The following is a 25,320-nucleotide window of genomic DNA, read 5'->3' as shown; positions in this document are numbered from 1 at the left end:
TTTTGACTGAAACATTTTAAATATTGCTTACATACAAAGGGTTTCACCCTAATATGAATTCTTTCATGTATAATAAGCTTACCATTACGACTGAAAGATTTCCCACATTGATTACAAACATATGGTTTCTCCCCAGTGTGAATTCTATCATGTGCTTTACAGCTAGAGGCTGTACTGAATGCTTTCCCACATTTGTTGCATGCAATGCTTACATACAGGGTTTCTCCCCTGTGTGAATTCTTTCATGTTTAATAAGACCATCCTTTTGGTTGAAAGATTTCCCACACTGCTTACATACAAATGGTTTCTCCCCAGTGTGAATTCTTTCATGTATAATAAGCTTACCATTTCGACTGAAAGATTTCCCACATTGATTACAAACATATGGTTTCTCCCCAGTGTGAGTTCTATCATGTGCTTTATAGCTAGAGGCTGTACTGAATGCTTTCCCACATTTGTTGCATACATAGGGTTTCTCCCCAGTATGAAGTCTTTCATGTATAGTAAGAGCACACTTTTGGCTGAAAGATTTCCCACACTGCTTACATACAAAGGGTTTCTCCCCAGTGTGAATTCTATAATGTACTTTATGTTGTGATGAACTGTTGAATGCTTTCCCACATTTGTTGCATACATAGGGTTTCTCCCCTGTGTGAATTCTTTCATGTTTAATAAGATCATTCTTTCGGTTGAAAGATTTCCCACACTGCTTACATACAAATGGTTTCTCCCCAGTGTGAATTCTTTCATGTATAATAAGGTTACCATTTTGACTGAAAGATTTCCCACATTGCTTACAAACAAAAGGTTTCTCCCTAGTGTGAATTCTTTCATGTGTAATAAGGTCACTATTTTGACTGAAAGATTTCCCACATTGCTTACATACAAATGGTTTCTCGCCAGTGTGAATTCTATCATGTGATTTACACCTAGAGGCTGTACTGAATGCTTTCCCACATTTGTTGCATACATAGGGTCTCTCCCCAGTATGAAGACTTTCATGTATAATAAGAGAACGCTTTTGCTTGAAAGACTTTCCACATTGATTACATACAAGGGGTTTCTTCATAGTGTGAATCCTATCATGTTTTTGACATTGTGACACACTGATGAATGCTTTCCCACATTTGTTGCATACATAGGGTTTCTCCCTAGTGTGACTTCTTTCATGATTTATAAGGTTATACTTTCGGTTGAAAGATTTCCCACACTGCTTACATACAGGTTTCTCCTCAGTGTGAACTCTGTCATGTTTTTGACATTGTGAAGCACTGATGAATGCTTTCCCACATTTGTTGCATACATAGCATTCCTCCCCAGTGTGAATTCTATCATGTATTTTACATTGTGATGCACTCCTGAATACTTTCCCGCATTTGTTGCATACATAGGGTTTTTCCCCTGTGTGAACTCTTTCATGATTACTAAGGTTATCCTTTCGATTGAAAGATTTCCCACAATGCTTACATACAAAGGGTTTCTCCCCACTGTGAATTCTTTCATGTGCCTTACAGCCAGAGGCTGTACTGAATGCTTTCCCACATTTGTTGCATACATAGGGTTTCTCGCCTGTGTGAACTCTTTCATGATTAATAAGGTTATCCTTTCGATTGAAACATTTCCCACATTGCCTACATCTAAAGTGTTTCTCCTCAGTGTGAGTTCTATCATGTGCTTTACAGCTAGAGGCTGTACTGAATGCTTTCCCACATTTGTTGCATACATAGGGTCTCTCCCCAGTATGAAGACTTTCATGTATAATAAGAGAACGCTTTTGCTTGAAAGACTTTCCACATTGATTACATACAAGGGGTTTCTTCATAGTGTGAATTCTGTCATGTTTTTGACATTGTGACACACTGATGAATGCTTTCCCACATTTGTTGTATACACAGGGCTTCTCCCCAGTGTGAATGTTTTTATGTCTTTGACAGCTACTGACTGTACTGAATGCTTTTCCACATGGCTTCTGAACGGACTGGAAATCACTGCAGGTCTCTATATCTTCATTACATTTACATTGCTGCTTTTCAATTCTCAAATAATTGTCTTCATCATATCTGTAAAGAAGTCAAAGAAAGATATCAGTCACAATGGAAAGAGCTCCTCATTAACAACTGAGGTTTATGATGACTAGTTTGGTTTCATGCCTGCTAAGTAATTCTTATGGTTAACTGACTCACTGCCCTACAGTACTTCTTTCAAAGTTCTATTCATTCTAAGGATGTTGGTTTGCATTTTAGAATTTTAAATTGGTATAAGATTCTAATACATAATATCATTTTAGGTTTGGTACAAATGACTGTCAAATATTGATCTTTTTTTTAGCTCCTCATGTCTTTATTCTCCCCATCATCTATTTAGTCTGATCATCTTTCTCATCTACAGAATGTAAGAGTTTCTGGTCTCATATTATCTCTCTCTACTTTTACTCCTCAAATATGCTATTAACTTTCCATTTAAGAAGAAACCTGTAATATTTCCATTTCTGTCTGATTTACTTCACGTAAAATCCAACTCTTTCTGTTTCTTGGGAAATGATATCATGGTTCCTTCTTTGGCATATTATTTTCTGTGTAGAGTTAAACACAGGTCTTGAATTGAATTAAATTTGCTGAACTATTATTTGTTGGTTTTTTTTGAGATTCCTATTGATCATGAACTTGCTCAGCCTGAGCATCAGGTGGGCATTCTGATTCAGCCTCCCAGAGTGCTGGGATTACAAGGATGCACCACTATGATGAGCTGACTCTATATTTTCTTTACCTTGGAAACCCGTGATGGGCATCTGGGCTCTTTCCATAGCTTAGCTACTGTGGGTTGATTCATGTATCAAATATTGTGAATGACCTCTCATGTGCTGCATTGAACAACACATTTGATGATCTTAATGTATCTGACAATATAGTAAGAGAATCCTTGCACATAATGACACAGTACAACTCACTCAACAGTCAGGAGGTAGAGGCAGGAGGATACCTCTGAGTTTCAGGCCAGTATGGGCTACACAGTAAGTTCAAAGTCAATGTGAAGTACAGTATAAAATCATGGCACAAAAGTAAAAAACAAAAGTGTATACCGATGGATGTAGATGTGAAACAATATGAAACACTATTTTACTTCTCAGACCACTGAATACTCATTACCATGTTTCTATTTTATGTATCCATCAACAATGTATGAAGAAATTTAAACATGAAAAGATGAACATTCTATAGGATATTTTCAAAGTACTTATTATAAACTGTAGCATTCATTTCCATTTTGAATACTGATTCTATGTGAACAATTTTTTAGATCATGAAAGTCTCTATTCACATATATACAAATGATATTTTAAAGATGAGTTTCTATCAAAATTCACAATTTCTTTAATTTCCTACATATTAGAATACAATATTTAAATTTACTCTCATATATTTCCATGATGTTGATCATGAAGGCAATTTTTAAACTGATGTATCAGATAGTGTTATTTGTTACACAGTATCAGCACTACCTCTGATTCCTACATTCAAAATCTTTTCTATGGACTCTCAGATAATACAAAATAAAATCAAGTGTTTCTCTTGATATTTCTCTGAGGTTAAATAAAGTGGAACATGATCTCTTTCTTCAAGTTCCTTCATTGCAATACTTATACTCAAAAACTGACACTTAAGAAATATTCCCTTTCTCTTATGTGTCTCAATCACCTTAGATTTCTTGAACAATATTTGTCCTCTTCTTTAATTTGCAGGTTATGCCACATTCTTCCTGTATTACAGACATAGAAATAAAAAATTCATTATAACATTACATTAAAATATCACTGATTCATAGTATAATATACTCAGGCCTGAGATATATAAGCCAATATTATAATTATCAAATATATTACACTATATCGCTGAGCAATAATGAATGCTGTTTGTGTAAATAAATAAAACATATCATCCTTACCTGTCACCATAATATTCATATATGTTTCCCACATCACTCCTCTGTACAGCTTCTTTTGTGATGGCGTCAGTAAATCCCACTCATCTGGGGTGAACTTCACAGCTACATCCTCAAAGGTCACTATCTCCTAAATAATGACAAGTGCTCTGAAGGTTAGAAACACAACAAATGTATCTCAGCTCCCCAAATAAAATGTCTAACTGAAGTTCATTCTTTTAAGTATTAACTGCATATCCTGGTCATCAAAACTCAAGTACAGTCAAATTTAGCCACTCAGTAACAATGATGCTAGACTATAACACACTGCCAAAACAATCATAGAAATGTAGCATGGCTTTTCTTGCAGGACACCTATACTGTAGTTTTTCACTGACTTTAAAACAGAGCTCAAGGAGGCAGCCTGCAAACCACCATTCTCAAAACACCTGGTTATTCATAGCACTGAGTTCATCTCTCTTTCAAGACAGAATTTATATTCTTGCTGACAATCGCAGCTTGATGGTAGCAGGGTAGAGAGCCTTTCTGAGAAAAACAACTCAGATGCTAGAAATTAACACCATGGAGAAGACCAGATGAAAGGAGAGGGATTCTCATGACCCAGGAAGAAACTGAGGAAAAAGAAAAATAAAAAAGAAAGGAAAAACATGGGACAAAAGGCTGGAACCAGATGCTCACTGGGGCTAGTTCTGCACTGTGCTGGGTCCACCATGGAATCATATGACTCATGGTCGCACTGAAGTTGTGGCCACCAAAAAGGGGGTTGGTGAGCCCAAGGCCCTTGGCAGGAGGATGTGGTGCAATGGAGAGCAGAAAATGTCTGTGGTGAGTGCTAGGAATTGGGTCCTGTGGATGGGGTGACCAGCTAGATGACATTGGAGTTGCTCATGATGGGCTTGAACCCAGAACTGCAGTGGTGTAAGTCAGCCCACCCCTGGCCCTAAAAGGATGGATGAGATCTGCTTGGGCTGGGTCACATCCCCATTCAAGACCCAATAGCCAGAGAGGAAACTGTGCTGAACCTGTGATGTCCCCATGACACAGACTAACGTGATGAAGGCACTCTCTGGTTGACTGGTTCAGAGGAGAGGGGCCAGCCCACATTGTCCCTGTGTGCTTCTCACAGATCAACAGAAAACTGGAGAGGGCAGCAATCCCCTAGCCAGCATGCTTCAGAAAAACCATAAGCAATATGGAAAGGGCCTGAGATCCCCACCACACACCTGGCTGAAAGAAACTAGAAACATGACAAGAGAAAGAAACAAGAAAAAGCCTCCAGCCACTGACCCAGGGAAAATAAGTCAAGAGAGGTAAATACAGAAGAGATTGAGGGAAGCAATCATACAATATCAGAGGAAATAAAGAAATACTTTTGTGACCTCATAGATGATATTAAAACTGAAATTCTAATTCAAGTGAGGCAAGATATAAAAAGATTAATTGACTTTTATCTACTTTTGAAGACCTACAATGTCTCCAATGTTTTGGTTTTGTCGGTTTTATTCTTTACTGTTTTGTTCAATTGTATTATAACTAATGATATAGGCAATTCTATTAGAGATAGCGGGAGGCATTATGGTAACCATTGTTGATCACCTTGTATTATGTTTTTACATTATCTATTATGTCCACCCTTTTGACTTGACCGATTCTGTTCTGTTATGTCACATTTGGTTTTACTCTCTTCCAAAAAAGTAATAAGAACCGTGGGAGCAATGAAACCCAAAATGTGTAATAGTCATGGTACAAAAGAGAGGAAAAGAAAGTGCTCCAAACTATATAACTGCATGTATATTTAAGTGTATAAGATAGAGATTGATATCACAGAGTTTTATTGGATCAATGAACAGAACTGTTTGCAGTATCATTGATGGAATGTCCACTTTACAAGCTTTAATTTTGTGACTTGAACAATTATTTCTAAGATGACAATATGTAATCCATTAACTTGTGATTTCCTACTGTTCATTTTTTTTCTGTAAATCTGTATAACTTGTACCCTTTCCCTGCTTTTTTTTTCTTTTCTCCTTAAATAAAATTTTAAAAAAATTCAAAAAAAAAAAAAAAAAAAAAAAAGAAATGCTAAGCACCTCTTGAGACAACACAGATGGAAGAATGTAGGATCCCAGAAAAAGAAGAGAAACCTTTGATGAAGAATATAAACAAAATATAGAATACATGAAACAGATCCAAAGATATTACCAGGAAATTAAAAACTCCATTGAAAGCTGGTAAAATTCCTTGACAGAAACTAAAATGAGACTTTCAAAACTTGAAGATAGATTTGCAATGTGTGATCATGAAAGAAAAGATCTCTTAAGATCAACAAGGAACCAGGAAGTAACAATACAAAGGCTAGACTAGACAACAAAAGGATCTATACTTAAGAATAAAAAATGTGAGTGAAGAAGCAAGAGTTAAGGCAAAAGAATTATGAAGGCTATTCACAGAAACAATTAAGGAAAACTTCTCAAGCATAGAAAAAGGAAATGATATCCAGATAAATGAGGTATACAGAACTCCAGCCAGAGACAACCAAAAGAGATTTACACCCAGACATAATAATCAAGATCCCAGAAATTCATCACAAGAACAGAATGTTAAAAGTAATCAAAGAAACAGATCTTCTATAAAGAAAAAACCCATCAAAATCATGATAGATTTCTTGACACAAATGATCAAATCAAGAAGAGCTTGGAGTGAAGTATGCCAAGCCCTGAAAGAAAATAACCTCTAACCCAAACTGTGGGAGTTTGTGACCACCAATTCAACACTACAAAAAATACTGAAGAACATTCTACATTGAGAGAAAAAAACACCAGGATTCCAGCAACAGTGGCAGAGAGGCCTCAATGAATGGGACAGACAGTGGAATGAAGGAGAAAAGTAAACAATCAATAGCAGAAAAATAGCATAGCAAAGATGAGGCCGAGAAGGTTAGCTATAATCTCTAACATAGATGGCTTTCATACACTAACAAAAAGAAACACAGGCAGAGTAGATCAGGAGATAGGGTCCATTGAGATGCTCTGGATAGGAAATATACTCAACCTGAAAGAGGGTTAATAAACTGAAAGTCAAAGGTGAGAAAATGATGCTTTATGTGACAAGAAACAGAGAGAAATAGGGACAGCTCATCCAGCAGCTGCAGATAGGTTAGAAAGTCATGACACTTTTGTGCAGTGCAGAACTACTCAGCTATAAGGAAAGAAAACCTTGAGGCTTTAGTAGGTAAAGGAATACAACTCAAGATCAAGCTCAGGGGTAAAAAGGTTCCAGCACCACTTGGGAAGATAATGGATTTCCCTGCTAATTTGAAAACTAAATGAATTAGTGGAACCCAAAATGTACAAAGCACCTTGAGAAAGGGAAAGGGGAGGAATTGTCTAAAAAAAAAAAAAAAGTAGAAGGAGCGAACACTACTATTAGTGTATCAGGATTTAAAAGCCACATTAGACTTATTGCTCAGTTTAGATTGATTTTATTCTGTTCCAGTCTGTCTACTCAGGCTAGATTTGAGGGCACAGACAGCTATCCCAAAAATAGCAGGATATACTATGTTAACTATCCTTAATTTCCTACTAACTTAAATTGAAGCCCTATATTATTTACATTGTCTTCCTGTGACTGATGTTATTTGATTCTGCTTTGTTAGATTGCTGTTTTGTCTTCACTGATTTGAGTCGGATTTTGTATGCTTGATTGTGTCGAGAGTACAGGCAACTACACTGAAGATGATGAGATGCAATGGGGTAACCAATTTGGTTTGATTATTAACTGTTTTTGTAGTCCTACAATGTCTCCAATGTTGTGTTTTTATTAATATTGCTGTGTAGTGCTATGTTCAATTATATTATGATTGATATAATATGGACAATTCTATTGAAAATAACAAGAGACATCATAGCAACTACTGTAGATCACCTATTATTGTGGTTTTATATGTCTTTTTCATTTCATGTTTTTCTAGGAATTTGTTTTGTTGTCTTCTTTTGATGTTTTTCCCTATAATACAGAAAAGAGAGGTATACATGTAGAAGTTCATGCATGTGTAGAACTTCTAAACAGATTCCAAGAATAGGTTATATAATGCACAATGTAATGAACAGATACTCAGAAGAGACAATAAAATACCCAGTGCTAATTTTGTATCATTATGATATAAAATTATCAATACTATTATTCTCTGTTCAGAGTGATATTACTCTGTTTTCTTTTATTTAATTGGAACATATATAAAAATATGGACAGCTATTAGGAAGAGAATGAGAGACATTATTGCAGCCATTGCTGACTTCCTTATTGTCTAGTCTTGAAGACCTAAAATGCCTTCATCATCCTGTTCTCACAAGCTTAGCACTGTACTGTTCAGTATGTATTCACTGTGTGTGAAGATATGGACAACTATTTGGAAGAAAACAACAGGCATTATGATAGACAGTGAAGCTCTCTGGTGGTCTTGCTTTGAAATCTGTGTTTCTTAAATTCTGTCCCTATGATCTGTTTTGTTCTGTTTAATTTACCCTATTTAAATTTTAAAAAAAATTTAAAAAGAAAATGGTCTCACAGATAAATATTCAGTTGAATATGAAAGAAGGTTTATGAATTACTAAAATTTAATGAAAATAAAGATTTGACCATTCTGGAGACAAGAAAATTGGGGAAAGGGAAGCTATAACCCTATAGCTCAGGAATACCAAACTATCTTCTTGTACTTGAATACTAGAAACACTACTAGGGTATAAAATAAGATAATGTGGGAAAGAATATATATGAAATGCTTGAAATGCAATGAAAATGGATGTATAGAAAAGTAACTGCTCACTGAAAGAATTTTCCCTTGATGCTACAGCAGCACAAGGCTGGGAAGCAAAACCAAGGGGCTCTATCTTAAGGTCATCTTGCCCACCCATAGTCAATTTACCTGTGGTGCAAAATGAATTCCAAGGGGCTACTTGTGCATCAGTAATGGCTCTTAGGCACTACCACAGACCAAAGCTGTATGTATGCCCCCACACCATGTGTCCAACAGAAAAAAATAGCCAGACCTCCATGGTCATGGAGTTTTCTCTCTGTATTCTTAGAATAAAGGCCACCTTTATTTCATATTTCTATCTTTTTAGCCACACCAAAAATTCTATCAGTTGGTTCCCTGACTGTGAACAGTGTGTGACTCCTGGGGTCTTCCAAGTTTGAGTCCCCTGCCAATTCACAGACTGACTGGACCACATCCTGGATTAATTCCTCATTTGTCAACACGCAGAAGCTGCTCAACTTGCTTCTGCTGGTTTGCAAACAATGCTGTTCTAATTACTGCAATTACTGCAGGTGAGCCAATTCTGTCCAAGGATTACTCCAAGGGTGGGCCAGGCCCCACGCTGGATCTTCCTTCCCTCTCTGTACTGGGGTAGCAGTTCTCACATCCCTTGGGCAGCCCTGAGGCTAAGCCATTACTGTAATCCACTGAGATAATACACATGCTTTTAGTGATGACTGCAAAGACATGAGTTGGGGTAATTACTGTTGGTCTAAAAGGCCAGGTGACAAACTGGTCTACTTTAGGTCACTGTCCATTGGCTCACTTTACTGTGATTCCATCATGCGAAATATTATTTCCTCTCCCCAAAAAACCACGTTTATGGTTCCTGGACTGTAATCTGAGTACTCTCACCTTAAAGAAAACCATAAAAACTAAAAAAGTAACCTTTTACTCCAGGAGGTTTGGCCAACCTACCAACACAATGACAGCCCATGGCATAAAGAGGGGACCTTGGATCCTTAAATTTTGAGAAATTTATATGACTTTTGTTACACTGTCAACAAGTTAGAAGAAATTTCGTATGTACAGGCTTTCCTTACTCTAAGAATGTGCTCTTCTCTCATTAAATCATGCACACCTGCTCAAATACATTTAGCTAGCTGTACTGCACCACAAAATTTCCCTTCCTGGCCCCAAGCCCCCCTAGATGAGGTCCCTCTGGTTTTTCACCCACCCTTTTTTCCCTATCCCCAAGATCACAGCTCACAGCCTTCTCAATCAAAGATTTCTGCTCCTGCTGCATAGTCATCTACCCCTCCCTCTTCCAGGGCCCCTAATTCTTCTCCTAAAACCTCTGAACATTCCCCTAGCATCTTTAACCCCTGCATTAGTGTTTCTCCCCAGTCTCCAACCTCTCACTCCCCTCTGCCGGAGCTATCTGCCCTGTCTGAAGATTCTTTGTCTCCCTCTCCTGCATCAACATTTTTCCATCCACTCACCATACTAGGTCTCAGGCACTCCAGCCTTCTGGTGAGCCACATGGTTGCTACAGTTCACGTAGGGAACAGCTTCCATCTTTCAGCCCTGCACAACATGGTGGGGCACTGCCATCTTGGAATGGGTCTAATGGTCATGGTAATCTCAGATTAGCTATAAATTAGGTTGCATCTCTGCTGTCCCACAAAATTAAATCAAAGAACTTGAATTTAAAAATAATTGTTATTATTCCATTTTAAGGATATTTATGTGATTCTGAACTCCACCCTCAGCTCACAAGAGTGAGCTCAGCTGTGGGAAGCAGCTCAAGAAGAAAAAGATCACACACATAAGGCAAATGCCACTGAAAATGATCCTGAACCTACTTTGGTGCCAGAACAAGATCCTAACTGGAGTTACCAAAATGGAGAAGGTTCAAAAAAATGCATAAGATAGTTGAATGTCTAATTGTGGACCTTAATGAAGTTGCTCCATACTAACTATAACAAACTTTTAGAACAGGTCCAGGAGGCTAATGAGAATTCCAGCTGTGTTCCTAAATCCAATTAGGGACATCTTAATTAAGTTTACTAATTTAAATCTAGACTCTCATGAATGGATGATTGTTATTAACTCATTTTATTTCTCGGTCTGCCCCTGATATTTGTACAAAGTTACAAAAGGCTGAAAATGGCCCTCAAACTCCACAAGGAGACCTTCTTAATTTAACTTTCTGTGTCTTCAACACCAGAGATAAAATTCAAAGGAAGAAAAAGAAGCTCAAAAGTAATAATTTGCTAAATATCAATCTGATCTCTTAGCAGTAACACTTGGGGCTCCCAAGACAGATTTTATTGGTTTTGTTCTGTACTGTTTTGTTGAATTTTACTATACATAATGATATAGGCAATTCTTTTTAAGGTAGCAAGAGACATTATGGCAACCATTGTTGATAATCTTGTATTCTGTTTTTACATCATGTACTATGTCAATCCTTTGTTTTGACTGACTGCTTTGTATTGTCACATTAGGTTTTATTCTCTTGCAAAACAAAAATTAATAGGAACTGTGGGAGTAATAAAACCCAAAATGTGTAAATGTTATTGTAAAAAAAGAGAGGAAAACAAAGTGCTCTAAAGCATACAACTGCAAGTGTGTTTAGGCATGTAAGATAGATAACGATATTACTAAGTTTCTGTTGGATAATTGAGCACAACAGTTTGCGGTCTCACTGTTTGAATGTTCACTTTGTATGCTTTAATTTTGTAACTCAAACAACTATTTCTAAGATGACAATATGTAATCTATCAACTAGTGATTTCTTACTTTTTATTTTTTTTTAAATTCTGTGTAACTTGTACCCCTTAACTGTTTTTTTTTAAATAAAATTTAAAAAAAAGAAAAACCAAAACAAGGTGGAGTTACCTGAGCCCTTTCCAGACCATGCTTCAAATGCAGCAAAGAAGGATATTGGGCAAGAGAATGCCCCAATCCTGGCATTCCTTTAGAGCCTGTCTCTACTGCAAAATTAAGGGCCACTGGAAGAACAAATGTCCTAACCATGAGAGAGCAGGTAAGCCATGTGCTACCTCCCCACCCTCACAGGAAATGCCATCACTGCCAGATTCATCACTGACAGATCTGCACGCACTTGCTGCTGAAGACTGACAGGGCCCGGGGCCCACAAACTCACTAAGATATCCTTTTTGGAGCCCAGATTCTCACTAGAGGTCCCAGGTAAGACACTATCTGTATTTGTGGACACAGGGGCAACTTATAGTGTACTTCCTGAGTTTTCAGGTCCTCATATTAATTCCTCAATCTCTGTTGTGGGCATTGACAGCCAGCCTACACAGCCCTTGCAGACTGGGCCTATCCCATGAAGATTCCAGACTCTTTTCTTTACCCATAGCGTCCTGGTAATTCCAACATGCCCCACACTCCTTTTAGGTAGAAACCTTCTTCAAAAGCTTAACTTTTCCTTAACTTTCTCCCTCCTCACTGCTATAGTCCTTCAAACAGTCTCACAATGTACCACCAAGTCATCCACCTCACCTCCTTCTTCTCTCTCTGGTCAATCCCATAGTTTGGGATACCTCCAATCCCACCCTCACTACTCATGCCATGCCTATTTTAATCTGTCTCAGGGATCCTTCAATTTTTCCTTGTGTTCCCTAATATCCCATAGCTCCTAAACACTTACAGGAACTTAAACCTAAATAAAGTGCCTTTTAGACAATGGTTTTCTTAAACCTACTCAATCAGTCTATAATACTCCCATTTTCCCAGTACTCAAGCCTGATTGGTCCTATTGCCTGATACAGGACCTTAGGGTAATGAATAGTCGTGTTACCCCAACCAAGCCAGTGGTGCCAAACCATTATACCATGCTCTCTCATATTCATCCCTCCACAATTCATTTTATGGTTCTAGATCTTAAAGATGCCTTTTTTACCATCCCCCACACCCTGATTGTCAGGACTTATTGTGTTTACATGGGGTGACCCAAACACTCTCAGGTCTCAACAACTCACATGGCGTACTCCCCCAAGGGTTCAAGGATAGTCCCCACTTCTTTAGCCAAGCTCTCCCTACTTGATCTCAAACCTAGTACCCTTCAATACATAGGTGACCTTCTCTTATGTTCTCCATCCCATACATTAGCCATACAGCATTCAGATAGTCTACTTAATTTTATTGCTACTCATGGATACAGGGTCACTCTTGTTAAAGTCCAGATAACTTCCCCAAAAGTTAAACATCTAGGTCTCTCTCTCACCCCCCACCGCTCATTCTATCATCACAGATCATAAGGCTATTCTTCAAGATCTCCAGATGCCCACAACTAAACAACAGGTTACATCTTTTTTTTTCTTTGCCTTTTTTGTTTTTATTGGTACCAGGGATCGAACTCACAACTGCCTGCTTGCAAGGCAGATTCACAGGCCAAGTTAGCTGCACAAAGGCCCTATCCTTCTCATCTTCTCCCGTTAATTCCAAACAGTCTATTTCAGCCTAATGATTCACCAGAACAGCTACAGTTATCTCATAAACCAGATTACAGGCAAAACACTTAGGGATGGATTTTCCAGGGACCAAAACTTGTTCTCTCAGATCAGCAGGCCTTGACATCATCACTGACTTACATAACTGTTTCCATATATGATCACAGGCCTATACAAATTCTTAGCCCCAGTAGTCACACACCCTACTCTAAGGGCTATCATCCTTAAGATTACTGTCAGCTCTGTGCTAAGACCTCTGCTCAGGGAAATATAGCATCCCTTTGTTTTCCTACTCATCAATTTCAGAGACACACCCCTGGTCAGGACTGACAGATTCTACACATATGCCACACCACAAAACTCTCAAATATCTTCTTGCCTTTGTTTGTACATTTTCAGGATGGGTAGAAGCCTTTCCCACAACCAGGGAGATCATTGTTGTAGTTTCTGAAGTACTATTACAGGAAATCAACCCAAGGTTTTTCCTAACTCAGAGTACTCAGACATATAATGATCCCACCTTCATTTCTCAGAGTATTCAACAGGTATTCTAAAGCTTACCAACACCTGGTGCCTACACATTCAATACCATCCATAATCCTCAGGAAAAGTAGAAAAGGCTAATGGCCTCATAAAAACATACCTTACAAAGCTCATTTTAGAACTACTCCAACCTTGGCATCAACTCCTGCTCTTAGCCTTAGCCAACCTCAGGAGACTTCCCTGGACTCCTATATTTTTGAGTCCTTTTGAACTTATGTATGGCAGGCCATTCTTACTCCACAATCTTCCTCCTCCCCAAAGTCTGCCTTCACTTGCTGACTTTATCCTGGTCTTCTCCTTCCTCTGACACTTGTTATGACAACATGCTGATCTCTGCCTTCCTCAACCCTCTGAAGGGACCAAATCAGATCCTCCCATATCCCCAGGAGATCTAATTTAGCTCAAATGTTCTAAATCCACAGGACCACAACCAAGGTGGAGTGGCCCCTATCTGGTCTCCTTAACCCCTACAGTGGTCAAAGTTGCTGGACTCCTATTCTGGTTTCATATCACTCAGGCTAAGTAGTGCCCTCTCAGCCCTAAATCTAACCATTCTGAGTGGTTATCTCATCTTCTGTCACCTACCCATCTCATGAAGGCCCCACAGCCACAACTCTCAGGCTAAGTCACGTTTTGTTATCCACTTTGGTTCCTAATTTCTTACATTCTATTAATTATCATTTTTACAACAGGACTCGTAATAGTCTTTCCTAAAGACTCCCACATCATGTGCAAGATTGTCTTCATATTGTTCTATGTGACAACTGTCTTAGTTCTATCTGTCCTCAGCTGTTTGGTCAAACGTGAGATCCTTGAAGGCCTAGGCTCTTACCTTCCCTATAGTGACACACCCGTGGCCTTCCCCACCCCTCCTATTATTTCCAGCTCAACCCTTGGACCAGAGACAAGTCCTACCTATCTACACTCTTAACATTTGCTCTTGCAGATGGGGGAATAATCACCTCTCCTAACTTCACTCTAGTCCTAACCCCACACTTATTTTTCATAATTCTACCTCACTGCATTAATGATTTTACATATCTAAATCAAAGGCACCTTTTCTTCTACCTCCCCTGGGTCCTTAAAGATGATAGTGGCCTACCTACTCATAACACCTTATCTCTTTGTTTTTCTAGTCTAATGTGTGGGCATTCACCAATGATAAAGTTGTCCTGGCTAAAACACCTGCATGGACATCAACCGTCATCCTGTTGACCCTTCTAACCCCCAATATGGCACCCCTTTTCAGCAAGAAGTAGTAAAAAAAGAAAAACTTCCCCCTTTTCATAATAATAAAGGATGGGAATAAAAGCATTTTGCCCTAGATGTACAGCGGGAGGCTGGGAGGCAGAACCGAGGAGCTCTATCTTGAGGTCATCTTCCCCATCCCTATGCAATTTACCTGTGGCAAAAAATGAATTCCACTGGGCTACTTTTGCTTTAGTAATGCCCCTTAGGCACCACACCAGTCCAAAGCTATATGTATCTCCCCATACCACGTGCCCAGCAGAGAAAAAGACCAGACTTCAATGGTTGTGGGATTTTCTCTCCATGTTCTTAGAATAAAGGCCACTTTTATTTCATTTTTCTATAGTTTTAGCCATGCTGAAAATTCCATCAGTCACTAAATACAGAAGGAAGAGTTCAGCCCAGTGGGGTTGTCCATGCCTGTTCTTCCAGCACTTGACAAGCAGAGTAACAGGACCAGGAATTTCAGGAATGCCATGCATACAGTGCCTGGCCTATGTAATAAGACCAGCTCAGACTACAAAGTGAGGCCATTCATCAAACTGGCTAATGAAATGAAAACTAAAATTAATTTAGTCATTTACAAATCACACCTTTATACCAAGGATACATCTCAGTGGTGCAAGTACCTGGCTGATATGATCAAGGTCCTGAGTTCAATTTCCAATACCAAAAAGAAACAAACTAAACACACCTTTGATTTGTTCAACAATTATAGATGGAAGGGAAAAGCCTACTAACATTCAACACTTGTGCAAGAAAGCATTCTGCATAATATACATGGAAAACATTTGAAGTTCAGCATTCATATCAGGGGACAAATGGATCTCAGGAAAGGAAAGCAATCCTTAATGCATCCACAGGCATGTAGAATATTGTTTCATGATTCAGATGATGCTATGCCTAACAGGAAGAAAGCAAAGGTGTTTCATTTACATTCAGAGAGAAACAGTATGACCCTAGAAATCTGGACTGTACAATCTCCTCACTATGTGCATTGGTGAACTGTTGAAATGGGAAAGAGAAACATGAATGACTGTGCAATTTAACCTAAAAAACACTCAGTTAATGAGAAAGTTACCTCAGAAGAAAATCAAACAGCCATGAAAATTAGAAGAAATTGAAACCTATGAAGATGGGAATAAAACAAGAAAACATTTGTTGGGAACACAATACAAAGATTTTACACACACAGTTAAGATCAATGAGCAAAAATCTAAAAATAAATAAAAACTTATTAGACTCAGGAGAAATACTGAATAGAAAAGAAAATCTAAATCACATTTGTGAAAATGAACAAACAATACTGAAGTGTGGAAGAACAAAATAATTAGTTTTATTAAATATACACTCAGCTCCTATATTCCACAAACTCCTTTACTATGGACTTTATGAAAATCCACAGACAAGGTCCATCTTTCTAATGTCTAGAAAATACTGTGTGCTATGATTCCTGGGAATATATGTGATTCTTTTCAAGGGAAATTAAAGAGTCTGAAACTGTGACCAAAGGACTAAATGAAACTTTGGCCTTGATTCACATCCCAGCCCTTGCGAACAACAGTAAAAGTGACTAAATTGAGAAACCTCACAAAATATTTCTCTGTGCAATTTCTAAAGTAGTTCCTGAAAAGTTAAAAAGGAGAAGCTAAAAGAACAGTCTTCGTGAAAAACCACAGATTGTAAACTTTGGAAAATTTCCAAAGGAGAGTTGTCATTCATCATGCAATAATACCTTCTGACCTGAAAGGATTGTATCACCTGGCTACTTTCACTTCTTGCCTAAGACCCAATGTGAAACTTTCTGAATACATGTGGGACACTTTCATTGCAATCATTAAATCTAAACAAAAACTTCGGGAATAAGATTTTCTTTAAATGATTAAAACAATAAAATGCAATACAGGTACTTATTCATTTATATCTGCTTATCTGTCTTCACACATGAAATGATGAGATAGAATCTGTATTAGGTCGTGATAAGCAAACTACAGTTGCAAACATGAGTGCAACAAATCCACAGCTGACAGTCATGAAATGCTAAATTCACTAACAGCAGAATAGGTCAGCCTATCAAGAGAGCAGGTCACATTACCAAGAGAACAGGTCAGATTAAAAGGGACTGAGAGAACAGGTGTCAGAGCTGATTAATACCTAGACACCTAGGTAATGGGCAAATACTCTCACAAACTAGAGAGCAGTGGTTATTATATGGATCTGATGAGGATAGATTAAATAGAAAGCTATGCATAAAGACATACCTAGGTGGCATTCATTTAACAAATCTACTGAAGCTACATTAGATTGACTATATTCCACATGTATAATCAGCAGTTCTTTAAACACAAATATCATTCCTTAATACATATCCCACTACAAAGAAAAACAAACCACAAAAACAGAAATAGGATTGGAAGAGAAAAATCAGTCTTTACAAGTATATATTTAAGAATTCAAAACAACTCCATCAGTGACTGACAGCTCAAGAAGGCAGAGCAATCTTTAAAGTCACACATAAAATCAACAAGATAACAATTCAGTGCAGTATATCAGATGGATTCTATCAAATGTTTTGTCACAGAAATACATAGCACACTGGCCTTACAACAAGCCAAGTATTCACACATATGGCCCAGGTTTAGAGCAGCAGTACAGAAGGTGATGTAGTCAGTGGAGTGGAAGCCATGCCCAGCAGGCTCTTACACAATACTGGGATGAAATTAGAAGTGAAAAGCAGAAACAAATTAAGAATACTCTCAGAATGAGAGATCTAATCAAAACTTTTTAGATGACACATTTCAAAAAAACATCTTAAATAATTAAGGATTTCACAATCCACAACAAAGAGTGTACATTTTGAATTATTTCAATTACTCAAAATTGATGCCTCAACCCATATTAAAAACAATGAATGTATGTATGGAAAAGAACAAAGATTTCAATTTCAGAACATTAGCAAACACAGGGCAGAGGGAAGCTCATCTTTGTGGCTGTGAGCTGAGTGCATAGTATCAGTACTCTGCATCACAGTCTTTGGGAAGTCTAAGACTAGGTCCAGCACTGCCCATAACAGGCCCATCCCTGAGACTCCAGGAGCTGAGTTCCCAGACAGCACTAGAGAAAACTGCTGCAATATAAAAATGTTAATCACTCCACAGAAAATAAGATGTTTCATTGCTCTATATTTGTGCAGATTCTAAACAATAAACTCTTAAAAGCATTAGAGGCATTATTGAGTAGTTAATGTAATTAATTACATTACAATCCCTACAGAAACATCCTACAGTGATGTCAGTGGGCACAGACAAGATATAAGAAATAAAATTATCAGAGAATCAGTTTGAATGCATACAAATGTAGTCACTTTCAAATAACAATTTGAAATAATAGTCAATTTCAAATAATAAATGAAAAAATTATAGTTCCAACAAAACTTTAATAGAATTTATGACATAATGTACCACAAACAACATCTCTGGTTTGAAATACAGGTACAAACCAATGTAAATATGTATCAGATATAAACAAGTGAATTGAAATTATGAGCATTATACCACATGCAATTCACATTCATGTAATTTCACAAACATGAAAACCACATGTGAAACAGCTATAAAAAGTGCATCATTTACCATGTCCTTTGCAACAATGTCCAGTCGCTATCAATGAATTATAATAATTATATGACCAGTGGTGCTTCTCTCTCTGCATTCAGAGAAAAAATTCTTTTACAAGGCCAGTAATGTAGCTCAGCAGCACAGTGCCTGCCTGGCAATGAGAGATTGTGAGTGATTCCGTTTTTAAAAACTGCACGTATATGTGAATTGCCCATTTCAAAAAGATCAATTTGTGTGTTGAACAGGCAGCCCCTTTTCATGTTAACCTTTACAGTATTATTTCACCTTCTGTTATTTAAACTCCTATCATAACATCCAACTTTTAACATTATAAGCTGAAGAAGGTAATGTCTTCAACAATTTATTCATTTATCGCATGACTCTAGATATACGACAGGAGGTTATACATGCCTGGCAAGGGTCCTAACAATTATTTTCATCAGAGCCAGTGCCAAAATGTTTGATAAAATTTATTTATCTTAAACTTTTAAAAAATTCTTATGTGATTTTTAAACATTCTAAAATCACTTTGGAATTGTGAGGGTGTGCTGGTTAATTTTGGGATTCATCATCATGACAATGAAGCTCTGTTTCAGACCTCATATTTAAACTCTCATTTAATTTAGCATACTTAGATGTCTCTGGCTCTTCCTATGACTGGGATAAAATATCCAATAATGTCACCTGACTGTACCCTCCATCACAAAGGAATCCAAGCTATTGAAATCTAATCCTAGCAGGAAGGCAGAATGAGAGTTGCATGCAGCCCCATCCTCAATCCCTTCCCTGTGAGGAGGCAAGGACTCAGCTCCATAATAGCCCTTTCTTTCTCTTAACCTCTTGGGCTTGCTAATCTTTCCAAAGTAACGTACTCAACATGACACCCCTGAGGCTTAGACTTCTACTGTCACATTTTGTGAGACTGAAGACACTGAGATTATTAGGAAAGACATGTCTGGGTGTGGCTTTATGTGGTGAGGAAGCATGACCTATGAGATTACATCTGGTGCATGGTCCCTTCCTCTCAGGCTCTGTCTCTGCTGAAGAATTTCCACTGCAAGATTGCAGATTTCATTCTGAGAGCATGAGCAACCTGAGGCCTTATAGGCTAAAGTAGTGGCAAACACCTGTGCTTATGTGCAGAAAAATAGTGGGCTATTTTCCCTATTATTATTACACCCAACTCATATTAAATTGTTGTCCAGCACATTCGAAGTGAGTCATTTACCATGTGCTATAAACCAGTTATCCACAAAGTAGTGCAGAGCTTTACAATGGACTGGGAGATTCATATTCATCATGGGACACACCATAAGTAATCAGCACAAAATATTAGCTAAGAATTCCCTTCACAGATTTTTTTATATATAGTAATTATTTTCTGATTATTGTTAAGTCTTTGCAGGAGAAAAAGGAAATACTTTATCAAAAAAGTCCTATCACAAGCAAAATCACTTCCTCAGAAAGAAAAGAGTCACAAAATTATCTGTACATGAAACACAATCTTTCCAGTATTCTGCAGCTTGTCATATTCAAGGGTACTACATCATATTCATGGGGTTAAGGCAATAATTTATATCATGAAATATCAAATATGCCCAACTCTTATTTTTAAATGGGAAAATTAATCACAAAATATCCAATGGGAATTGTCCATTTTTCCTGTGCATTGTCTCCTTCCCCGTTTCACTTGAGTGTAGCCCCAGGTGCTCTATCTCTAGTGACTTTCATGCTCTATCCACCTTTTTGATCTCTTTCTGTTATGCTCACACCACTATGCATGTAGTCAGTACTCCGATAAGTCCTAGGTACCTTAGAAACTCCTCTCTCTTTAAAAAGGTGAAACTGCCAAACATTTGAATCCTTCTGAGGCAAACACACCACTCAACTGAAATTATAAACCTGATGCTGTTACAGATATGACACTAAAAGATATATTACAGAAATACTTATTATGTCTACTCCTGACCCTAGTGCTAACCAATCAGCTCAATTTCTGCAAACTTAAAATTTCCATTTTATCCTCTCATCTGGTGGATACATGTCAAGCAGTATGACCAGTTTGGACCACATCAGTACAATAATAATAATAATAATAAAGTCCAGGGAAACAAAGACACAAAATGCTCCCAATGGTGTTCACATATCCAAACAGGATTGCACTGCTCTCCTGAAGGAGCCTCTCAGGAGAAACAGCTGAACACAGCTCTCCAAACTGCAAACAACCGGGTGAGGCTTGTGTTGTATAGGGGATAATATGAAGACTGGAAGGACTGACATAAAAGCAATATTTGAGTTTGAAAAAGAAAATGACTTGATCAACCTAAAAGTAATTGACAACAAAATTCATTGAATATGCACAAAAACAAGCCTGATACTGCAAACACCATCACTAAGCAGTAGATGTTTTTCAAGGTGCTGAATACAAATGCCTTGATCTTTATTTCTGATATAACAGAAAGATAAATTATAATACACCACTAAATATCACATGTACCTTACTGAATGCAAGACACTGTGAATCACAGGTTGTTCACCTATGACGTCTTTGTTCTGAAACCAGAAACTCATCTCTGTGTCCCCTGACATGAGCATATGAACTTTGCAATGTGCCATGTATCACTAGTAAATGCAGTGTGTCAACTTAAAAATTCAATAGAAGTTTAAACTGCAAATATTTTCTCTTCATTATCTAAGGGTCCCATGGACTTTAGAAAAGGTAATTTGGGGTGGGTGTAAACCCTCAAAGTGCATCTCTTATTGAAGAAGCTCTTGTTCAGTTATTCAAGGTGCCTTAGGTTTGAAACACTCCTAACTCTCACAAGGGGCTGGAATTAAATTTGTGCACCACCATGACTCAATGTTGTTTACTTTACCCTAAAACTGTAAACCTTGGTGGAATTTGGTGACATAAAAATGAAAACACTGATCCAGGCAAGGTAGTGCACACCTGAAACCCTTGCACTACAGTAGATGATGCTTGAGACTCCCTTTACACCTTGTCTGGCTTTACGCTTGCCTAACCTCATGGTTTTACCCTAGAAAAATTCTTAGATAATACAGTCTTCAGCAGTCTACTAGAGAATCCTGTCTCTCTCTCAGACAGAAGTTTTCTTTCTCTCAATAAACACTTCTGCATTTAACCTCCATTGTTCCTAAAATTCATTTTTAAATTTAAGAGAACATGAAATTGTACTGGACATACTCGACAGTCAAAGTGCTGGCAAAGTCTCAACACTTCTTGCCAAGTTAGGTAAAACAGTAAGACCTTATCTCAAAATGGAATAAAAACTTTTTAAAAATTAAAATTTTTTTTCAAATTTGGGAGGATGTAGGTAAGGGCCAAATTTCTGAGGCCAGTCACTGGACAATAAGAAACATGATATGTGCCTTGAAATCTTTGGTGTCCAACAGAAAAACACTTCCGTTGCTACATTAGCTGTGATGTCCAACATATTTTCAAACCGCCAATACCTGGGTTCTAATTTCCTATCTAACCTCAGAGATGATGGGAGGAGCTGATCAGTAGACACAGAAGAAGTATTGATCTATGACAAGGTGTCCCTCCTTTCTATAGGCCTCTGACACTTTTCTTACTCTCAGACCTAGCAGGCTGACAATCCGTCAGTGCTGTCACACTAGGTCAAGCTCACCTCAGAATTCCTTTACTCTTCTGCCTGCTGATTGGGTCTATGTAAGTATACCCCTACTTCAGCAAAAAATCCATCTCAGTGGTTAGCATTTTTTTTTTTTGTCTTTTTGAGACAGGGTCTCACAACACCATTTAGGATACCCTTGAGCTCAATTCATAGCCCAGGCTTGCCTTAAACTTGCAAGGATCCTCCAGAATCAGCCTCCTGAGTGCTGGGAATAAGGGCACCTGTCACTAGGCCCAACTAAGTGTTGCAAATTGCAGGTCAAAGTCTAAGCACAGCCCAAAGGCTACAGCAATTTTTTCAGATATGACACCCATTTCCATTTCCACTCTCATATTTATCACATCTAGACCAGTGTGCTGTGTTTCTCAGTGTGGGATTAACAGGCAGCACCTACAGGAAGTTGTTCTCTGCAGGAACTTTCCCCTCAGGAGCTAATGCATTGCCATCCCCCAAAATACCTCACAGCATTCTAAACTATGACAAGCCTTGCTTCAGTAGTTCAATTGTAAAAAACTGTTTATTTACTTAGTGTATAATTAAGACACTAGCTAAGGAAGAGGCCTGCAGAAAACTTGGAAAATTAATGGGTTTGATAAAAATTAAAATGAAAATAGACAATGACCTAGGGCTTTGAACCAGCAGTGAATTTTCTCACCCACAATAAAAGGCAGATTCCTGTCAACTATGGAGACTTGCAGCTGCTACTTACTAAACTCCTGAGATAACAGAAATGTAAATACAAACAGCCAGTTTATCTCTAAACCCTGTTTCCTGTAGACATCACAGGCTAAGGAAATGTGCTAGAGAACCTGGGTTCAAAGTAGTCCTTTCTTCTGGGTGCTGTGACTCAGGCTTGTCATCTCCTCACACTGGACTCTGGTGGAGGAGAATGGCCCAGACGTAAGGTCCAGGCCACACAGATACACTCTGTATCCAAACAATGAAAAAATGAAACAGAAAAGGAAGATAAATAGATAGATAGAGGTCTATTTTAAATCCATAGAGCCATATGTGCCCGGTCAGCTGACTACTCACAGGGGAAGCATTCCGGAAGCCAAGGAGCTCTTCTCATTTCTTATTTTGGTTCCGGAACTCCAAAATCAGTGTTGTGAGATTATGAGTTCTGTTTATGAAGTAATAACATTCAAGGAGAGGTCTCACATAAGGAATTCAGATGATAGTTTTTGTCATTTTGAGGACACAACTCAGGTTTGCCTCTGCACCACCGCTCATCCCAAAACACAGCTGTGCCTGGGGCTGCCCAAAAAGACGATCTGGGCTTACAGTGGTTCAGCCCATTTCCTTCCAAAACAAACACAGTTCCATCCCATTCCCAGCTGCGGTACCATCAAGTTACCATTGTGATGCTTGAGGGTGTCCGAGGATCCTTTGCAGCCTGCAGTAAGAACTCAAAGAAACTAGAGGTGCGCTCAGCTCCAGGCTCTCAGCACTGAACTCCCAGTGAGCACTGCAGCACTCCGGCTGGGAAGACCCTCCTCTCTTGGCCCACCCGATTGGGTGAGCAGCCAGCCCCACCTTTATCAATGATTGGCTCCTGGGCCCATCTCTCTCCTGTGATGTCACTCTCATCTGCCAGTATTCATACTTCCCTTTAAGGGCTTCACTGCTGGCTTTGCAGAGCTGTACTGGGTTTCCTAAAGGGCTCAGTGCCCTCACCTTAAGTTGGGTCCTGAATGTTCCCTGGTCAGTGTCCTCTGGAAAAGCAAATCCCTTGAGGTCATAAAAGATTATTTGGCTAGGTCAGACCTGGAAAAACTGGCATGGCTAGGGGGTGCTGTAAGAAATGAGGCTATAAGATTTATTGCTCAGATTGTCAGAGTCTCTCTCAGTCCTTTTCATTGAACTAATTAGTATTCATCCATCAAGAGAAATGCATTACACCATGAATGAAGAAACTACATATAAAAACAGTAAGAGTTCTCTGGGAAAAGTAAAGATGAAGGAAAAAACACAGTCAAACTGCTTCAGAAAAGTTTCATTCTGTATCCAGTGTCATAAATCATACCTAAATTGTGACAGTAAACCTAGCCAAGCACGAGATTCACAATTGCTGAAACAGAGTCCCACACTGGATCCACTAGATCACTTCCTGGTATTGAGTGTGGGATACAAAAACACATTTGACTGAAAGTGAAAACACTTTTGGCATGTATGGATATATTCCACTCATTATATTAGTGCATTAAACTGTTGCCTAATTGTTGACCTGACTTCATATCTAAGGTTGTTTTTAGACAACCCATAAATTTTAGATCAGACAGCATGAAAGAAAATCTAATGAATCTGATGTAGGAATTTGCAGGAAGACAATGGTACCTGAGTTGGGATTGCAGGGCCTGGCACAAGTGCCAGGGAAAAGGCTTTTTTGCCTCTTTACTCAGTGCAGCCAGGAACATGGCCCTCAGTTATCTGGCCACTACCTTCTCACAGGTACATGTCTGACCCTCATTTCTTTTCCTTCTTCCAAACAAGGTGTTTTCATTTCCCATTTCAACCTTGCTCTCTCTCTAAGCCCTTATTTTTATGAATGTTACATTCCCTAATTTACTATAGGGCAGTAATAGAGTGCATACACGCACCTGTGACTAGGTCACGTAGAAAATCATTTGTCTTCTTTTTTATGGATTCCCGTTATTGAGCAGCGAAAACCTTTTTTTGTCTCTTTTCTACTTTCTAGTAAATAAGAAAAATATCTCCTAAGTTCCTACATTTATCCAAAGCTATATTCCTTGCCCTTGTGAGTCCCTCAGCTCAATTGCTATCAAGTTAAAAGGTTTAATAATTTTCTCTGCAATGATTACTGGTTGGGTTTTGGTAATAGTCTTGCTATCTACCTAATAATAAACAGTGCCTCTTGAATAGTAGATTTTCATACAAGTGTGTTGATGGAGCTTTTAATTACCAATCATGTATCTAACCAGATTTAGTGTGATGGGTATATCTGACATCAAGTGCATAAATTTCAGTTTCTAAGGATCAGGTTTCTGACTTATCTGAGCCACTAATTCACTCCTTAGTAAAGATTGGAAACCTGGCACTAGCAGGTTCCAAAA

At 38.3% G+C, this 25,320-nt stretch overlaps 1 protein-coding gene across 1 annotated transcript; it reads right to left on the bottom strand.

Annotated features, from left to right (window-relative positions):
• Positions 1–23,743, bottom strand: LOC101788074 (zinc finger protein 260-like). The gene is made up of 4 exons (XM_013149025.3): positions 23,604–23,743; positions 3,943–4,069; positions 3,696–3,756; positions 1–2,060 (listed from the first exon to the last, which is right to left on the bottom strand). The coding sequence occupies exons 1-4, from the start codon at positions 23,604–23,606 to the stop codon at positions 209–211; spliced, it is 2,043 nt and encodes a 680-aa protein (XP_013004479.2). The 5' UTR covers positions 23,607–23,743; the 3' UTR covers positions 1–208.
• Positions 23,744–25,320: the final 1,577 nt, after the last annotated feature.

This window comes from Cavia porcellus, unplaced genomic scaffold (genome assembly GCF_034190915.1).
Source record: "Cavia porcellus strain 051 isolate PalLab524CR breed Dunkin Hartley unplaced genomic scaffold, mCavPor4.1 scaffold_7, whole genome shotgun sequence".
NCBI classification, from domain to species: Eukaryota; Metazoa; Chordata; class Mammalia; order Rodentia; family Caviidae; genus Cavia; species Cavia porcellus.
Note: the sequence above shows the minus strand (reverse complement) of the source record. Positions and strands in the feature narration are given on the sequence as shown.

Coding starts and splice junctions, on each gene's coding strand:
- LOC101788074 (XM_013149025.3), bottom strand. Junction 3,757..3,942: donor TATGAATATTATGGTGACAG/GTAAGGATGATA, acceptor TCTGTAATACAG/GAAGAATGTGGCATAACCTG. Junction 2,061..3,695: donor TATTGTTCAAGAAATCTAAG/GTGATTGAGACA, acceptor ACTTCTTTACAG/ATATGATGAAGACAATTATT.